This window comes from Homalodisca vitripennis, chromosome 4 (genome assembly GCF_021130785.1).
Source record: "Homalodisca vitripennis isolate AUS2020 chromosome 4, UT_GWSS_2.1, whole genome shotgun sequence".
Lineage (NCBI taxonomy): Eukaryota > Metazoa > Arthropoda > Insecta > Hemiptera > Cicadellidae > Homalodisca > Homalodisca vitripennis.
The window spans coordinates 14786282-14807243 of NC_060210.1; the positions used below are offsets into that span (position 1 = coordinate 14786282).

At 34.5% G+C, this 20962-nt stretch overlaps 1 protein-coding gene across 1 annotated transcript in view; it reads right to left on the reverse strand.

The window, feature by feature from the left end:
• Window positions 1-1006: 1006 nt before the first annotated feature.
• Window positions 1007-20962, reverse strand: part of LOC124358967 (clarin-3) — a 62897-nt gene continuing 42941 nt past the window's right edge. Inside the window, exons 2-5 of the mRNA XM_046811254.1 lie at window positions 12383-12653; window positions 5242-5430; window positions 4298-4433; window positions 1007-1203 (exon numbers count right to left, since the gene is read on the reverse strand). Coding sequence (XP_046667210.1) covers window positions 1068-1203; window positions 4298-4433; window positions 5242-5430; window positions 12383-12602 — 681 coding nt within the window. The 5' untranslated portion in view covers window positions 12603-12653 and the 3' untranslated portion in view covers window positions 1007-1067. The remainder of the gene's footprint in view (window positions 1204-4297; window positions 4434-5241; window positions 5431-12382; window positions 12654-20962) is intronic.

Sequence of the window (20962 nt, forward strand, 5' to 3'; positions counted from 1 at the left end):
CGTTTTTGCTTCTTATTCTTGATTGCAAACTAGTATACGTGCCCGACATTTCTGATTAATTTGTTGTAACTTTGCCCGTGACAGTTTTAGCTCATCAAGGAATGAAAGAGTAGCCTCTTCAAGCCCTACTGCTTTGTGTGAGATACTTGGTATCAAGGTGTTTACAGGCGCTTGCATATGATATTAATACATAATGCAGCACAACAGCCAATGGTCATTGTGCATTGATAAATAAATTATTATTAATAAGAAGACTTAAAACTAATTACAACCCAACTACAAACATGTTTATCAAATGCATCACTAATATGTTACCAGGTTGAGTCCCAAACTGATTTTTTTAAGGTTATGCCACAGCCCACATGCATCATATTTGCTGCATACTAAGTGCTTCACAGACCGTGTGTATCAGATTTGATCACAAGTAATGGACTCATAAAAGGCTCCGTGAATCGTATTTGCTGCACGTTTCAAGCCTATAACCCTATACTACTGTGTTGTCTGGGCTGTGGGTAAGTGCCAGGTGTTGTTGGTTTGTGAAAGTTGGCCACACTGTACCCCCACCACATTCTGACATCACATATGAGCACATGGTATGCCCTGGACCAGAGCGTGTGTATCAAATATGCGCACACTGTTCTAATAAGGTTAGAAACCAAATTTTTAACTTATTCTCATATATCTTGAAAATATACAACGAGCAGAAGATTTATATAAATTTTAAGCTATATGGTCTGGGAAAAAAGATTTTGTTAATTTTCCGTGGTCTGTTGAAATAAATTTCCATGCAGCAAATTTGATGCACATGGGACTTAACCTGTATTACTTTTATTTTTTGGATATTATTTTATATTACCTATTATACAAAAAAACTCAACTTTTGATGTGTAATGTAATATTATGTCAAAAACCATGAAGGGGTTAACAATTTCATTAAAATTTCTAGAAGTTATTTGTAGTCTATAAACTACATACTATACATAGCAAGGAAAAATCAATCACTTCATTTAAAAACTAAAATGACTTTATTCAATTATACAAGAACTATATACAAGATGGCATGTGGGTTAATAGAGCATAATTGCACCGTTGCCTTTTTCCTCTAGAACGGGAATAGAGGCTGCTTTCGCTCTGGACTCTCGAGTACCAAAGTATATGAAGAGAATATTGACAAAGTGCACGAAAGCTGCACCCACTGCCAACCTAGAAAATGACCAATTAAATATAGTATAAAAAAGTAGTACCTGTGATGAAATTAACTACTTAACTCTCCAAGGAAAATATTCTCTGTGACAAAACCAATGCTGTAATAACTTGATTGAATAAGAATTACTCATTTAATGCATCTTTTTAGTTATGAATATTTAAATAATACATAGAAACAAAAATATTGTACAGGACATTTTCACTGGTTACGTCCACCCAAATCTAAAACTAAGTTGAAGAAAACTCCTAAATAATCCCGACTGGTACAACAGGCTGACCCGAATTGTTATTAGAGTAGTTGTAATTTTATTTAGACCTATAATTATTGAAAAAGAAAGCTCTCTATTTTTTATTGTAAATATTTAAAATTAAAATCAGATGTTATTTTAAATATTGTGTTATCTGTGTTGTACTCAAAGTGTCTTCTCAAAAGGTGTGTTGAATTTTGCGAGCAGCACTATATTGGAAATTGCAGAGATTTTAACAAATCTGATGCAATATCGCTGTTTCTCAAATTCTATCATACTGCACAAAACAAACTGATAAGCACTCAATGTAGAATTTGATGTTTAGCGGCCTGCAGTTGGCACATGCTGATGTAATATGACCAGCCTGTGCACTATACAGTACAACTGTATTAGTCTAGACCTTGTTTATCCAGACTGTTTTACAGAGAGGAGAGACTAATTTTCTTAAGATTTTTGTTGAATTTGTATCGCAATTTGTTTTCCCCATTAACCCATTGGCCTTGTATCACGGAACGGTTCCGTGACAGCTAGTCTGGGCTCAAAATTTATATAACGGAACCGTTCCGTGACAAGTACAGCGCCATCTAAATAATTTTTTTTAACTCCTTTTTCAACCAAATGTTAGTATAAATTAGACTAATATTGTTGTAACACATAAGAAAAACTGCAATACTACAATTAGTTGAAATTTAAATGAATAATAAGTTACTATAAGAATATTAGTGTACTACAAGAGAAAAAAATCAATATTCTTGGAATTTTTTAGTATTTAGAAAAAACATTTATTCTGACAAACTATGCATATATATATATATATATATTCTAGTATTGCTATAGAGAAATATATTTGAAATATAATAAAAGCAACAATATATTTTATTTTATATTATTTGAAAATATAAATATTTTTTAATTTTAACAATTCCAAAACTTTTTTAATTTGTACAGCATTATTATTTTTAAATTACGACCAAATATATCACTATCTATTTATTATTAAAGCCCATTTCATTTTAATCCAAAAAGATATAAAATATAACCAAATAACTTGAAAAAAAATAAATTTTTTATAAAACATATAACAAAACTCTTACGTTTTGAGAATTTTTAATAGGATAACTCCAGTTGAGCTAATAGTAAAAAATATGATAAGCCAATGGGTTAACACATGTCTGACGTTCAGAATAGTGAGTACAATATAATAAAAAACTAAAATGCTGCAGTAAGCCTATGAGAAGCGGATAGTAGTCAGTTTAGATGTTATAAACGATTGGCATCAAAATAACAATAGCATCATAGTGATGGCAGATAAAAATTAGACCAACAGCTTATCCTTCAATGGTAACAGAGGTTGATATCAGGGTTCTGATAATGGAGAACCTAATAAAGGAGTTAACAGGGTTGTGATAATGGAAAACCAGAATATTTCTTTCTGATGCCACAACAGCAAAATCTTTATTTTAAGCAACAGTATTTGCTCAAACTAAATATATATATATATATATATATATATATATATATATATATATATATATTTAGTTTATACATAATCAAGTTTCTTTGTAAAAATGTGGGTCTTCAATGCCTATTTAACAAAATAATTGTCCGTTAAACCTTAAAAAAGTGTTTTCAAAATTATTTTATTTCTGTTTTTTGTAGTATAACAAAAAAACTAAATGAGATACAGCTATGAGATGAACTTTATTCAATTTCTCATCTAAAAATCCGTTAGAAAAAGTTGCATTCGCCTATAAATATCTCTTCATAAACACGCGGCAAATCATCATTTGACCTCCTGCACACAATTTTTGGTGAAATCTTCAATTGGCCATAACCCAGTAAGGAAGCATTTCCGGACCCATGTTTATATGAACTTTTTTCTTTATTTTTTATAGTACAATCAGCTCAGAAAGTGCCGGTAACACTAACCGAATCACCCTGTATATATACATATATGGCCTTGAAACCTTTGTGTGGTCATATTTTATGGAAGCAGATTACCAAAATCAAACAAAAGAGACTGAAATGGTAAACATTTATTTTTATTTGTTACCTTATTTATTTTCTCTGTCATTAATGTATGTAAAACAAAATAATACATTGATTTTCTGTTACCCTTATATTTGTAACAAATAAAATTCTGATCTGTAACCTACTGTGCTTTGTCTGTATCTAGATTTAAACCGGATCACTTCCGATCCCAATTTGTCCTGACAAATGATGTACTGCTGTTTACATCCAATACTCCAGCACGTAACTCACTCCTGTCATTTCACTGGATAATAGACACTAAGGACTTTATGAACTTTATCAAGCATTGCCAGAGGGCATCATTCATATGAGAATAAGGAAACTACATGTTATTCATTACAAAACGGTAAATTGTGATACAAATGCATGGATATTACTGAGTAAATAATATAATATGTGTTTGAAAAACATATAAATTACATTTATCCAATTCTAGTGTTATAGTTCATATTTCAATACTATAATACATTTTTTTTACTTGACCAATCCCCTACTTCCATGAAATATCTGGAACTCTTGATCTAAAACCCCATTAATATTTAAGATTAAGATTGTGACCCTCTGTCACATTAAAAACCTAATATTTTACAATGTAATATGAACCTAATCAGGAAGAATAACATGAAGGATCTGGATATTATTGTACATTCCTCCAAAAATGTTTCATCATGGAGGCAATGAAGATCCTATACATAAATACTATCGAGGACCAAAGATTTGATCCGCTCTATTTTAAAGGGGGTTTTACAGAGAGAAGTAAAGATTGGATGGTACGTATAGGCAGCAAAATGCTAAAACGTAGTCAAACGTACCAGAATGAAAAGCCAAATGAGGCCATTCCTTGTGATGTCCAGTGGTTACTTTTCTCTTCAAGTCCCAACACATTGTACTGCAACCTCTCATAAAACTGGGCAATCCAAAAACCAATGGATGTGCACTGGAATACCACTGTAAAAAAATATGTTTTGTAACATTACATTAATAATGTAAAATTATTTTACACGATGATGGAAACTTTGACCACAATTCTCAAATACGAGTAAATAATTCTTTCAACAAACTTTTTCTGATAATATTAATATGAATAAGTCATTGTGGATAAAACACAAAAATAAATGTGTGTTTAGGCATATTTTGATTGTTTAATACGTGATTCACTGGGAGATCACAAATTTTCCCTGTTGAGAGTATTAAGAAAAATATTTATCTAACAAGTGACTTTATAACAATAAAGGATTTAGCGGAGGAAATTGAAATTAAATAAACAAAAAAGGGCAAAATGAGAAGTTCTTGTTCTGTAGCCTCACATATTTGATTGCTCAGTTAGATTTCTATTCAATGTTACTGTTGTTGAAAGCCTACATGTTTTTTTAAATTATAAATATTGGCTCTCTCTTGCATCCAATAGTTATAATTAATATTTTGATTCTTCTTGATCCCCCCTTGATACAAGACTCCGGACCCCTTGGATCCCCTCGCTGGCTACATCCTTGCCCAGTATATCAGAAGAACGTTATGATGATTTGACCTAGAGATGGTTAAAGATCTTTCATTTAGGAAAGATAATAAATCAAACAATTCAGAGGAAAGGTTTAATACAAGTATTCATAAAGCAAGGTTTGAAAAATAAAAATCTTTGAAAAACAAAAAATAAATTTAAATTTTTAAAAATATTTTATTATTACGTTTCAAAACCATACTTAGAATTATTAAGTACGATATGGAGTCAAAGTACTGTACCAGGTGAGATACTTACAAGTGGCAATGTTCCAGAGGTACAGCCCAGGTACTCCGGTGAGGGCACCGATGGGTGTTGTGGCTGTATTGATGACAGCAAACACAGCAGCAGCCGCGGCGAACAGCAGTGACAGGCTCAGACACGCTACGGTCGTCAGCCAGTAGCTGTACACCATGAAACTGGGATCACTTCGCATTGTGTCCACCACTGCAACAATATTAGTCAGTTGACCAACAACATGTCACTGTTAGGATACCGGTACTTCAGTTTCAGTGGATGTACTATATAGAAGGTACTTCAGTTTCAATGGATGAACTATATAGAAGGTACTTCAGTTTCAATGGATGAACTATATAGAAGGAACTTCAGTTTCAATGGATGAACTATATAGAAGGTACTTCAGTTTCAATGGATGAACTATATAGAAGGTACTTCAGTTTCAATGGATGTACTATATATAAGGTACTTCAGTTTCAATATATGCACTGTATAGGATGAATTAACCTACCACTGCAAACAAAGCAAATTGGGCAAAATTTGTTATTAGTGAACTAAACTCAACAATTTAAACACATGTATTTGGTCATATCATCTTCTTTCCAAAAAAATAATAATATATTTATTGTTTTGGTTGTATAAAGTTTAGTTTCCGCCATTTAGAATATGTTTTAAAGCTAACATGCTGTTGAAATATTAGAGAAATAATAAGAAATCTATTTTCATATACACTCACACATGAGTGCACATGTGTATGTGAACACATTTATAGGAGCATTCAATGATTGAAGGAACAAACTGGTCTGGAATACAAAACTATTAAGACAAGTTTGAGACATCTAGTATTATTGGATGAAAATTACAAAATTATGTGTTTAGTGTGGTGAATTAGGAAAACCAAAGAGCTTAAAGGGTAAATAGTTATTTAAGTTTTAATGATAGAATTGTTTATTGTTATAAAAATACCCTTTTGATAACATGCCATTTTGACCACAACCAAAACTAGCATGGCTGACGCTTAAAAAAATATTACAAAAAATGTTCTCCATCGGTATGAAGAAAAATCAGACTGTGTGCTTATACAATATAAATTGAAATTGGCTCTCAGACTAAAAAATTACTTATAAATTATCACTTCAAGAAATGTATAGTGAATCTATTTAGTAAATCATGCTACATCCAATTTCACACTAACAGTTTCATCGTCCTATGAACCTAGAGATGAGGATGATCACTGTAATAGCTGGGTGAGCTGTACTCGTACTAATGAACCCAGTGGGATGATCACAAGAGTACATTATGTAACAACTGACCCATATACTCTGCTTTCATGTTATGCACTAAATACTGTTGTTACTCACAACAGTAAGTGAGTCAATGCTTGGTCACGTTACTGCATTTAAGAGCTGGCAGTTCTCATGGTCACCTGATTTTTGTCCCCTAAGAACAACGTTGAGCTCAAACACTATTTTAGTTGTTGAATTTTGGGAGATGTTTCATTTTAAAGAAACAATTAACACGCCTCCAGTTTTTGTTGGTTATTCAGAAAAATATACACATTTTTTACAAACCATCGTTAAAAAAATAGTACAATTTCTATGAGAAAAACTATATACAAAGTGTTTGGATATACATAGTCATATCTTAAAAATGAGATGTCATCAATAATTATATAAAAAAATAAAGGTATAAAAGTGTTTCAAGTTAACATTGTGCTTATGAGATAAACTCAAAGGTCATTCACAGAGCTGTACTGGCGGCCATCTTGATTGTGGTAGCATAATAACAATATTAAACCTTATGCAGTTTTACAACCTTATTTTTAGTTGGATAACTCTAGGAGATGTCTCATTTTAAAGATGTTATTACCCAGCCAAGCTATTTTTAGTTTTCCATTTTTATGGGCTATTCAGAAAAGTCTCCAATTTTGTTGAACTCCATTCTTTGTTTAAATATTCATAAATTATACACCTTAAAATAATAAAAAACAAAACATTTTTTGAATACGTATTAATTAAACATTTGAAATGAGAACTCTTCTGCTATGATGAGAAATGAGGGCATGAGTTTCAAAATGTTGCCATGGAGAAACATTCAAGGTCATTTGGAGCATTCTCTTAATAATAAATCTTCCACTATTATAGTGGTCAGCTTAGCAATAATACACATTTACAGAGCATAAATAATATTAACTAATAATGATGACACTTAACATATAATTAATTGAATCAAACCTATAAGTGATTAAAACTTGCATGGATGGGTTGTACACAGTGTATAATAATATCATATTATTGAAGGAAAGGGAGGAAGTAGATTATTTCAGTAAATGGTACACTTTCAGAGCGTATTAACATATTATGTTGGCTGTGCCACAGGGGTCTAAGATTGGCCCTTTACTTTTCCTCATAATGATTGATGACATACATTATAATGTTCCTAGTAATGTGATTTGTTTTGCTGATGATACAACATTGGTTAACTCCAGTGTAGATGAACATAATCTAAATAACGACTGTAAATATTCACTACAAGAAGCTGCTGGTCGGTTTTGAGCCAACGGGTTTTTATTAAATAGAGATAAGACTCAATTTATTGTATTCAACCAGAGAAAGGTCTGTCCAATCGACCAATGTACGACAAATTAGATAATAAGAAGCTAATTCTTTAAATTTGAGATCATATGTATTACATACATACATTACATATGTACACATGTATAATACAATAAATCGTACCAATCTGGGCATACCTTATTGTAGGCGAAGTAAGATAACCAGTAACTATAGAATTAGGGCATCAAACTATTTAACAAGCTTCCCAATGTTAAGAAAGATTGAACCAATGTGAAAGTTTAAAGACGTTTTGATGTGTAGCTTTGTTAAACATCCTTTTTATTCTGCTAAAGAGTGCTTTGATGCTATGTTTAAAGGCTCTTTGTTAGATAAGGGCATAAACGTTATAGAATATTCTTTGTTTGAAGGTTATTTTTGACGATGGAAGGATTGTGAAGGAAACAGGATTTTTCCGGACATTTGCCATCGTTCAGTGAAACAAGAAATCAGTAACACTACGTTTCGAGATCTGCAATCTGATCTCTTCTTCAGGTAAAGAACTAACCTAATACACAATTACAAACTAGGTTATAGAATAGGTCTACTTCTCCTAAGTTATAAATATACACTGTATGTATGTACATTTCCATGACCATGTATGTCTATTACATGTAACTATGTCACTGGCCTCACACTTAAATTCTGTGAAAGCTTAATGGCTAGTTTACATGGGTGTGCCCATCAAAGGGAAAAGGGGGGCAACTGCCCCCCCCCCAGAAGCAGGCAAATAATGAAATGGTTATTAAGTTATCATACAATACAAAATTAGGTGTAGTGGCAGTGAATGTGTAGTTGTTTACCACACTGAAATTTTATGTATTATCGTAAAACTTCGGTTTCATTCACCTTTTCCGTTCTATAAAGCAACAATCTAAACGAGCATGGCTGTTCTCCCAAACACCTAGTTTTGATTCCTGTGTACTATGACTATCTATACATGGTAGAGCGTATTACAATTATCAAAGTGAGATACATTAAGTTAAAAAGTTGAAATAAAAGTATTTTTATTTAAAACATATGCAGAACCATTCTATAATAAAACCATGCCTATTTTAAATGTTCTAAACTGGAGTTCAGGGATTTCAATTTAAATATTTTTAAATGTAAATGCTTGTTGTATATCACTTTAAAAGTGTTTTAATCTTTAACGCTTAGTGAAAAAGGATTTTTTAAATCTGAAAATATTCTATATTGCGGCCATACAATCTTTAAATATGAGTACTTGCCCATCTCTTCCTACAAATTTCTCCTACCAAACGAATAATGTGTACAAAACACCTTTCAAATGTAATAAGCTTCCCAACAATATGTCATAAGTACTTTTATAAGTTATTCACAAAAAAACCTATTTTTGTTAAGTTTTTGGGTTTAAACATATACAAGTGTCAATTTTATGTAACATAATCCTACCAATTAAAAAAGCTTGATATTCTAAATGTGTTTGGAAGAAACAATAATGTTTTATTTTTTTATAAAACTTCAATGTTTTTGACAACTTATAGTGAATACTTACTATTTACGTATGTGTTTGTACTTTATAATTTTGTTATAATTTGGTTTTATAATTATATAAGTCTAGTTTATTATATTCTTTACAGTTAATCTATTAATATGAAAAATTAAGTTGATTGCATTTCTACTTACTTAAAAACATGCTTTAAAATTTAACATATTTATGGTTTGCAAATAATCTAACCGAAAGAATATTCAAAATCCATATAACTACTCATATGAGATAACAATCTATCACACTTATTAGTTATATGGTTTTTGAATTGCCCAATCTAACTTAAACATACCTCAGCACAAGGTAGAAAATTTCACGCCTCGTAACTTTTGTATAGTTACTCTTTGTATTCTCTCCTTTATGTAGAGTAGTAGACAAAAACACCTCTACTACTTTATGTCTTTATGTAGACTTTTCGTTATTTGATCTTTGAGAAAATTTACAGAGAAAGGAATGCGTTATAGTCAAGTATGTTCAGCCAACTCACAGGTTCTCCTTGACCTATCCAATACAACGGCTCATCAAATCCTACTTGTACAGGATAATGTGTAAAGGTTCCATCATATTATCCACATTCTAAAGTACAGTGGAGTCCCGCTAATCCGAACACGTGTAATCCGAACGTCGGTTAATCCGAACAGGTCCAGGAGGAATTATTTATAACGATAATGAACAGTTATAGGAACTAATTACATAAACAATGAAAATGGGTGCATCATTTCGTACATAAACAAAGAAAACTTTAATTAAATAGACATACAGTATTTTATTAAGACAAATTGTGTACGGTACAGTACATAAATAATAAAGTTAAATACAGTACTAAATTGAAACTTATAGGTTAAGTAGGCTATGAGTTAAATTAATGTATTAAGAAGTGAAATCAAACAAAAAATGGACGTACAGTACTGATATTATTATTGAGTGCAATATTAATTGTTAAAAGACATAAATTCAGTTACAGTATTGTCTTCTGTCGCATTAAAGAGAGTCTATTGGATGACGCGTAGTTTCGTACAACTATTGAACGCGTGGACCCGTACAATATCCAGTACGCTCACATTGCTTAACAACTTAACAATAGAACTCTCACACTAAATACGGTAAATGTGCTTAGTATTCGCAAACACGTTTATTTGTCAAGAAATACAATGCAACAGTCAGAAAACATGTTTTAATAAACAATGTTGATAATTCTATAACAAAATAGACCCATCTCAAGTTTAAAACCGTATTTTTCTGTAATTCTGGCTAATCCGAACAATCACATAATCCGAATAGGGCTCGGTCCCAATTAGGTCGGATTAACGGGACTCTACTGTAGCTATAGAGGTATGTGTGCTGATACGGTTCAAGTACATTGGTTAATTTAGGTGACCTTCAAAAAAGTGGTACCGGTACCCAATCATGTGGGTTGCCACTTCATAAAACCTTCAAATTGGTTTTATAAATAGATTTAATAGGTTTAAAATATAAAGATTGTTTTACCTTGTAACGATCTGTTAAATGACAACAGTATAAAATATGGGACTAAATCATCTTTTAACTTTTGAAATTAGAAAATTGTTCAAGATAAGGTGTAGTTTTAAACGTTTCGAGATACATAGACATTTTGGACAGCTAATCAAATTTTAAAAACATATTTATGAGTAGTTATCAGTTTATAAGTCGAAAGGAGGTTACAGCAAACTCCATGGCTGTTACTATTTACATTTATTACAGCTATTCGGGAATGCATTATATTAAATCAATCTTTGGTTGATAATTTTCTAATATGGTTTAAACAATGTAATACAGAAGGGTTTTACATTTGAAATTCTTGGGTTTGGAATCTATGACTTTCAAAACCAAACACTAAATGTTAACCAAGAATATATTTTTTTATTAAATTTATTGATATGGTTTAGTCAAAAATAATTGTTTTACTATTTCTATAATACACCATTATTTTATAATTTAATTGTATCATGTTACATGGTCCACCTTGTTTATTAGACTTTTGCAGCATACCGAGTATAGTTAAGGAATACATAGTCAGAAAGATGAACTCCACTTACCATGATAGGTAGGTAGGATAATTTTAATACTCTTAAAATTTTTAAGTTGGCATCACTGAGATCTTGATCAGCTGATGAGTCAACATAACCTCAAAATTATTTTTAACACACATGGCCACCTCTTTTACAGACAATATTAGAAATAAGATATAGCAAACTTCTTCAGTGCCAAATATCCGATTATATACAACAATCCGATCACCTTTAGATGAAACTGCAACCACTGAGTAAGAAGCAGCTGTAATTTCATACGCTCACTGTTCAACCTATATAACTGTGACTCTGTATCACACAAGTGACAGATAGTCAGTTGACTCAGCATTGCACGAGCTAAACTCAACATTCACACTGTCAAATGCCTATCAGCATTCAACAAACGACATAAACCTGACACGAAAATAAAGATAAAACTTAAGACAGTGATGTTTTATCGTAACCCATTGTTAACACAAAGGTGGAACAAGTTGATTACATCTGTTTGCAGAAAGCGCTCATCCAGGATCTCACAAAGGTGCTCGAAGATCACTGACCTCATGGTAGGTTAAAAGCCAGTTGACTCAAAAAGACTCTGACTTTTTAGCACGAGAATCATTCAAAATGAAATTAATTAATAGTGCTTTATCCTATGCAAATATTCTTATGCCAATCCAGGTGTGAGGATCCTTGTAAACAGCACTACACCCAGGTGACGTAACTGAAACAGCAGTGTTGAGGAAAACCCATGATATAAGAATTACAGTGGCATGAAGGGAAGCAGTCGGCAGTGGAATCTGAATCTCCAAATAGGGCACCTCTAGATTTATATTTTTTATCTCTAGCAGAACACTCTGAAATCAAAGGGGGGTCTTGGGACAGTGACATATTGGAAGACACCTACCCGCATGTCTTTGCTTTCTGCAATAGCAATAACAATAACACCTTGTAGGATAATCACACAATCTCCAACAACTGAAAAGTAGATTACAATCTTTGAGAAGACAAACCTGTGAAAGGGTAATTCCGCCATCCGTAGGCGACGTTAAGATCTTTGTCGCCATAGAAGAGGCCGAGGTGTACCAAACCATCACTCTCCAAGGGATTAGGGGTTCGTTTGGCGCGTGAAGTGACCCAGTGCTTGGTCCCCAGCGCAGCCGCCACCAACGCGATGCCTAGGCATGAGCCCAGGAATGTCACGAAGATCATTCCACGCTTGTAGAGGTTCATCTTGGCGACAGAGCGCCCTCAGTGTGTCATGAAGTGCGGGAACGCCATCTCCTGCAATGAAATGGCTTATTACACATTGGTAAATACAGGGTGTGCCTAAACCTATTTGCAAATTTCCAGTGCATTTTTGAAGTCAAGATACGATTCATTGTTTAAAGTTTGTTATTGACGATGGAAGGTTTGAAAGGATATCAGGATTCTTTGTTTGAGGTTTGTTTTTGACGATGGAACGATTGTGAAGGAAACAGGATTTTGCCGAACATTTTCCATCGTTCAGTGGTACAAGAAAGCAGTAACACTACGTTTCGAGATCTGCAATCTGATCTCGCCTTCAGGTAAATAACTATCCTAACACATAATTACAAACTAGGTTAAAATAAACGAATTATACCAGAGCGTTGTGACACGTGTGTCAGGAATCAAAACCACCATGTTGTGTGTCAACTTCACTAACTGTAAAACAATCTAACAACTCTAAAAAAAAACTAAGCATAATACTAACTATCAAACTGAACTACAGAATACAGATCACAATAGGTCTGCATTCATCGACCAATCACCAACGACTGATCTCGAAAATAAGTGTTACTGATGTTTTTGTATCATTGAACGAAGGCAAATAACAGGATTTCGGACATTTGCCATCGTGATAGATTATAAAAGGTATAACACAACGTTTCGGGGATTGGAATCTATACTCTTCGTCAAATGAAAGAATAAATTAATCAATTCTATATTTGTCTAGGCTAAGTTGGGAAAGCCGATGGCTGAGCGGTCCAAGGCTCAACGTGCAAGCGTTTCAAAGATATTGTGACAGGTTACCAATTAAATCTGTGCCATGGGCCGATTGCCAAGAGAGGTCGTCGGACTTTGGATCTGACTTAGAGATAGCGGAAGTTCAATTCTGAGTGTGACCTTTGCACTTTTATCAGTACCATCGATTTTGTACTGTATCACTCTTCTCCTTATTCTGAACGGTAAGATCCCCGCACGGACCAGTGGCCTATGAAGACAGGCAGGATAAGGATAAAACGTGTATCGGCGTCTCCTTTTAAAAAAATGAAAGAAACATGTAGTCCTTTGTAATTTACACTTAGTCTGAATAAGAACTACATTAATTGTTTCAGGATATTTTGAACAGTGCAGAAATCAAAATGAAAGAACTCCTTAGTTTAAGATGCAAACTAAATTTATATTGTATTTAAAATTGAGATGTAGGCCTGCCATTATATAGTGCACAAAATATGAAGACATTTAGGCTAATGCCTGACACTTTTGGATTACATTGTATAATTTTTTTTAATGCAGCTACTAAGACTACTTTATTCGTAACTTTTTTAACGCTGCTCTCCCGTGAACACAGAACTAAATAAATGAAATTCAATAACCATTGAATCCCTTATACCTCAAACAGTAGAGGCTTTAATCCCTAAAGAGTGATTTATTTACGAATTGGATATTACAGAACAAGAATGACCGATATTTCATATACTGGTAGTTTGCCTCTAACACCTTTCATAGCTTAACAAATTGACGACTTTAAACATTATAGGTTAGAAATTCACTTTTTCCTTCTTTTTGCACCAACAATTTTGATTAAAAATTAACATGCTAAATCCTATTAAGTGGTTGCAACTCAAAGCAATGCTTTTGACCAATATATGCATTTAATATAAGCGATTCATATACAGAATCATGTACACAATGTAACAGCCTTCATGAGTTCTATGACAACTTATTACATGAGGTTAGCCTCAAAGTACAAGTATGTGCCTCAAAGACTAGTTAGGCTATCTAAATACCTTTATGGGTGTGCAAACCACCTAGTGAAATGATCCCACCACTATAAGTGTCAACAGCTACAGGATAGTTTACCTCTTTTCAATTCAAAATGTTCCTTATTTACAGTTTCATCAAGAAATTGCAATGACGTCATATGATAATAAAATCTAAAGCACAGAAGTTTGTCTGAAGTTAAGAGATAGCTATTATATGAAATTGTGTAAAACTAGTAATATACTGGAGTATTTTTACAGTAAAATTGATAAAAATGTTATTTAGAATAAAACATGTGAAATTGTTATTAGTATGTAAAAAGTGTTACATAAAAATTAAGTGTCAGAATTAGTGCTTTAATGTAGAGGTTTACGACAGTCAAAATCACAGGCGATCTGAAAGCTTCTCTGCAACAGTTCAAGATGGCAAGTATCCATAATGGTTCTTTTTGCAACATCAATATTCTGTGTAGGTTGCTTTCAGAAGTTCCTCCCAAAGGACAAGGCCATACCGTATACGTGACTCCATTAAAACATGGTATGCTGTTTTAGCTTGTAATAAATCTCTAATCCATCTAATTCTTCCCACCAGATAAACACCAGTACTGAGTTTCTTACAGAGGACATTGATGTGGTTGTTCCATGTTAGGCCTGTGTCTAGTGTAATCCCTAGGAGCTTTAATTCTTGTACTGTTGTCACATTTTTAGGTCTACTATTGGGTCTGTGTTGCGGCTGAAGTTGATACGGACGGTTTTTGCATGGTTGAGAGTCAAATAATTTTGGTTGCAGCATTTTTGTATCCTGGATAGTAAGGCGTGGAAACTTTTGTCGAGTTGCTCTGCGCTGTCATTGTGTAAAAGTAGAGTGGTGTCTTCTGCATACATGATTCATTCAGACGTGGTGTTTTTTATCATGCTAGGAAAGTCATTTGTGAATAAAACATACAAGACCGGACCAAGCACTGACCCTTGGGGTACTCCTCTCTTGACCAGCTGAGGCTCTGACTTGTATATGTTGTCCATCCCACTGGTTATTTCCTGAGTTTCTACAACTCGAGTTCGTCTTCGGAGATAACTAGCAAACCATGCATTTTGCAGATCATTTTGCTAAATATCACCTCCCTGTTGTCACGTATTTGTTAAGACTCAGTTGATGGAAATTGAATGGACTGAACACAATCCAACCTGGCATTTTAAAAACAAACAAAACTCATGCATACAGTGGAGACGGTGCTATACAGACCTCTCCTAAAGTCCATAACTGTCCACTGAAACGAGAAATGCTCTGGCCCTTCCACTTATGCGTGTGTACTTTATAAACAGTCATTTCCATTATCACGAGTAACAGTATTTCGAGCCAATGTTTCGAAACTTTTCACTTTTCGGCGGATTCGGAAAGGATCACTAGTGTAAATCTCTGATAATGTCTGATAAATAGACTTTGCGATCTGTCAGGCTTGCTTTCTTTTAAAAATTCGTACCAAATACTTTTATACTCGATACATCAAGTAATTGGTATTGCTGTCTTCAAAAAATTCTGAAGTTTATTTATGTACCAATAAAATATACACTTGTCTTGTTAGCCTACACTTCAGATCTGTATCTAGGTGTCCAAGCACTGTGGGCTCTACAGGTCATTAATATCAGATATTAAATTACTGATCTGAGTTTATTTTAGACTTGTATAAGGTACATACAGTGATAGAAAATGGCTTCCCTTTTATATTTCTGATTGACAATATATAATACACAAAAAAGTGTGCCTTTTTAAAGATGCAACTCCGAATGTCGCAACTTTCCGGTGAAACTCCCTATTTGCCTTTTGTGGCACTTAACAGTTTACGGGTGCTTCGAGAAAAAAAAAATTTCAGTAATAATACGGCAATGGCTTCAACTAGGTTATAGTCCTATTGATACACCCGTCGGATCAGTTTCCTTATGTGGCTAAATGACAATACTGCGGTGCTGCAAGGGAAAGGGAAATAACCGCAGTTATGGACGAACGCTTGCATATTGAAGACGTAATTGCACCTAACCACAGAAACAAAGACTACGATAATGAAGGGGACATTATTGCATAACAGGCGAGTGGCTGAACAAGCTCCAGTGATCAGGGTATGGTCGAAAGGATTGATATTCTGTTAGGCAACTAACTGCTGTAGCTTCACTAGACCAATTAACATCTCTATTAACACATTGCTGTGTAAACAAACGTGCAGATGTAACTAGTCGTAACTATTTTGTAGTGAAAACAAGCTCTTGGGTAGTTTATGTTAATGGTTTTGTAGTAAAGAAATACAATGCGAGTTTATTACTCTTAAAGAAAAAATTGTTTCTTCAAACAAACCGGAAGGAGACTTATTTGTCATGAAGCGTCAAAACGTTGTATTTTTTACATACAACATTCTTTTCCTCGTGGTTGCGAATCGTGAAACTAATAAAGACCTTAGAAACGAGTGCAATCACCATGTTGTATAAACATAACTTTTCTTTTTCGGGGTAGAACATTGCCTGGTCGGCTCTTGGCAGACAAGATATATCAGTACCTTACCTTCAGGAGTTCCCTATTTTCTCTTTAGAATGTTCCTTCTTTTACTATAACCATGAATGTTTGTAACTAACATCACAATGTTCTTGCTAACCATTTGTTTTCAGACATCGAAACTTGCCAGATATCACACCAATTGGTGATACGAACCAGAATCTCACACTTTGAGAATGAAAATGAGGGGCAACCATAAAAAAATGAACTTCGAAGCTTCACAAATAAGCCCAGACTGCCTGCCAAAATGTTGGCTGAAGAATAAGCTAAGAAAGAGATGTGCAAGGTTAAAAAGCAAAGCATGCGCATGCGCGCTGAAGTATTATGTTCTGTAACCACAGCTGTCAGTTCATAGTGATAGGGAGAATCGAATACAAAAAAAATCGAATACGGAGCATTCAAAAGCACCCTTGTATTCGAATTCAGATATTCAAATACTTTTTCTAACGGCCAAGTTTAGACTTATCTTAATTCCTTCTCGTAATCCATTCTTTCTTATTTATTTGGAATTGCTCAGCCAAAAAGGTGGGAATATCCTTTGCCTTTTTGTGCCTCCTGCAAACATTTCATACCCATGATTTCTTTATCAACTCCAGAAAAAATTGTTTACCTGCTACTTCAGTCCCGTTAAAAGATCATTTTCTACTCCAGATTTTGTTACCAATGATCTGGAAATAGTTTGAAGTCAAAAACCTCAATCGTATTTTGTCCTACAAGAAGGGAGCCACATTACTATCAATTCCAATTCATCTTTCAACAATTTTAATAGGTCGCTTACTGTTCAAGCTTGTCACCTTTGGAACGCTGTCTCTGGTGATATCAGATGTATTGAGGACCGTGCTCGCTTCGGGGCGGGGGTTAGGGGCTTGCTGCTGGGGGGTCTGTGGAGTGATGGGTGGTTCTGCTTGTTGCGGTCATGTGGTCAATCGGTGTGTTAAAATGATGTAATATTTCTAGCTTCTTGCTCTTCATTTGGAATTATCTTGTATTTATCATAAAATATATAAAGTATTTTTTGTATTTTAAGTATTCATTTAAGTATATAGATTTTTTACTTTAAGATACTTTAATTTTGTATAGGTTAAGCATTTTTGTTTTTTTCTATTTAAAGAATAAGTTAATACCACAATTGCATTAAACTATTGTAAATGTTCTGTATACAATATGAGATTGAGCTTAATAGCCCTAACTCCACCTCTTTAATAAAAGCAATGTTCATTTCATTCAACTTTTTTATTATTTGTAAGGTTAGTAAAAACAAACAAGCCATTTGAATTTCCAGCATAAAGACAGTTTGAAGAAGCAGCTTCTTTAATAGATGTACTACCAAACAAAGAAGAAGAATCAGATTCCAGTTAGAGTTTTCAAATTAATTGAAATGTTCCGCATGACATTCTACAGAGGGACATGATGCAGTCTCAGCGAGACGCCCAAGGCCGAGAGCATCACGATCACATAACCTTTCACTGCTCCTCGTCGTCCTGTAGGTTAAAGGTAACGGAGGCCGTGATATCCATCAACAATCCCACCGCCTTCTTGGTCTCTTCTTCGCTCCATTCTCCGGCGATGCCGTCACATCATTATCTTGATGATTTAGCGCCCATCCTCCCATTGGCGAGGTGAATCTCTCATACCGGTTACGTAGCTAACGTTTAGTCTTCGTCATTACCCATTACGCGTAAGATCTATGAAAAGGAAACGCCACGGAGTTCGCCGCAGAAAATTGTACGCCAAAACTGAGAGATCATTTGATGGTACTTTTCCTCTTCATTTATTGGAACGTTATTAAAATGAAATCACAAAGTTTGGACAGAACCACGTGTATTGCGTGAGATGGTTAAACTGTGTTTGTTCCGCCATCATCGACCGGTGTTCTGTAGTTTGCTATCATAATATCTATCTGTATGTGTGTATGTACGAGTAATATACACACGTAAAGATAGATATTATGATCGCAATTCTAATATATATACAACCGCATGTGTAACTGACTGACTGACTGACTCACTCACTCACGTATACTAATTCTAACCTACTTCCAGATGAGTTAGAGACTTGAAATTTGGTACACAGATAGCTTTCCACGTGTAACCACCAGGAAAATCCCGAAAAGTGAGAATTTTTCATTTTCAACCCCTCAAAAAAATTCCCAAAAAATCGCGCATTCTTCACCCCTGCAGGCATTTTTTGTAAGCCCGATAGCGGGCGAACCGTTGGAGCTAGCTCGGATCTGACGGAAAATTCATGGTCAGGAATGAAGTGAACTACAAAAAAAGGTCTAATGACTTTTTGCTCTATCTTCCATGGTTAAGCGACAAAACGCTCGAACATTTGAAATTCCAGAGATTTTTTCGATAAAAATAATGTTTCAAGCCCGATAGCGGCCGAACCGTTGGTCGTAGCTCAAATCTGATTGACCCATCAAAGTAGCAAATTGCGCGATCTACAGAAAAGGTCCAGTAATCTTTTGCCCTATCTCGATTGGTTTGGCCGAAAAACGTGATTATGTACAATTTTGTTGTAACTTTTACGCGAAACTTTTGTTTTTGGGGTCGATAGCGGCGAAACCATTGGTCGGAGGTCAAAATAAGACTAACGTTTTATTTAGGAAATAAGATGACCTACAAAAAAGGTCCAGTGACTTTTTACTATATTTTCCCTTAGTTTGACCGCAAAACGCGATTAAGTGATAATATTGGACATTTTCGCCTAAAAATTTACATTCCGGGCTTGATAGCGGCTAAACGGTTGGTCGTAACTCAAAACAAATTTTAAACGGGATTTAGGAAATCACGTGATCTACAGAAAAGGTTCAGTGACTTCGGGAGTTGGCTGAGCGTTAGCTAAGCGTCAATAGTAGATAGGGACAGAGGAATATTTATTATGTTCACAGACACAATACCCTCTAAAAAAGGCCCAAGTGTGTCATTAACCCCCGGTAATATTAACCCCCCCCCCCCGGGGATTTCCTGGTATGACCTGATAACCTCCTGTACATTCAACCCCCTGATGTGTTAACCCCCCTGGTAACATTAAACCCCCCCAGGGAATTTCCTGCCATGACCTCATGTCCGAATTTTACCAGTCACCAAATCTCTTAACCCCCCCCCCCCTGGGAAGATCCTGGTATGACCAGATAACCCCCTGGAGACTTATCCCCCGGTAACGTTAACCCCCCCTGGGAATTTGTTCATATGACCAGACAATATCCTGACGAAATTAAACCCCCTCTTGTCTTAACCTCCTTAACATTAATCACCCACCCAGGGAATTTCTCGCCTTGACTAGATAGTCTCCTGGTGATATTCGACTTAAAATACTGCCTTGAGGTCGGTTTTTATTATGTTTATACTAAACAATTCAAGATAGCTGACCCGTGCAGACTTTTCTCCCGAGCTCATTTCTGGCTAAACCATAGGTCGTAGATCAGATCTGAGGGCACAATCGAAAGAGAAAATTAAATTTCCAACAAGAAAGGTCCAGTCACTTTTTGTCGTATCTCTAACGGTTTAACCGCAAAATGCCCTCAAAGTCAAAAGTTTTTACGAATCCGGAAAAAAATCTATGAAAAAGGTCAATTTTTAAATCCCTTGTCATTTACTTAATGTCCGGACTTAACCAGTCACCGAATTCCGCTTATCCCCGAATTTGCAAGCGTTTACTTTGGGGGCCTGGGGGCGTAGCCCCCAGCGAGCCGAAGGCGAGTATTATAAATAAACCGGGTGTCTTAAAAGTTCCGCCCCTTATTAAAATTCTTATGAATAGAGATGGAATGATTTACTTTGAGGGATGTTTATATGACCATCTGAGGAGTTTTTTATGTATGACAGTTTTTGACCCTTCCCCCCAAAATGGGGTATTTTGGGGATAAGTCAAAATTTTGTAATAGGAACCCCTATCATGTGACACCTCAATTATAAGATATTATATAAAGAAGAAGAATTAATAGAGCAAACTAGAGGTCTCTAATGTTACTCTATCAAATTTTGTGGCCAATTAATGTTTGAATTGTTTTATAAAACCATCACAGTTTAAGGGTATAA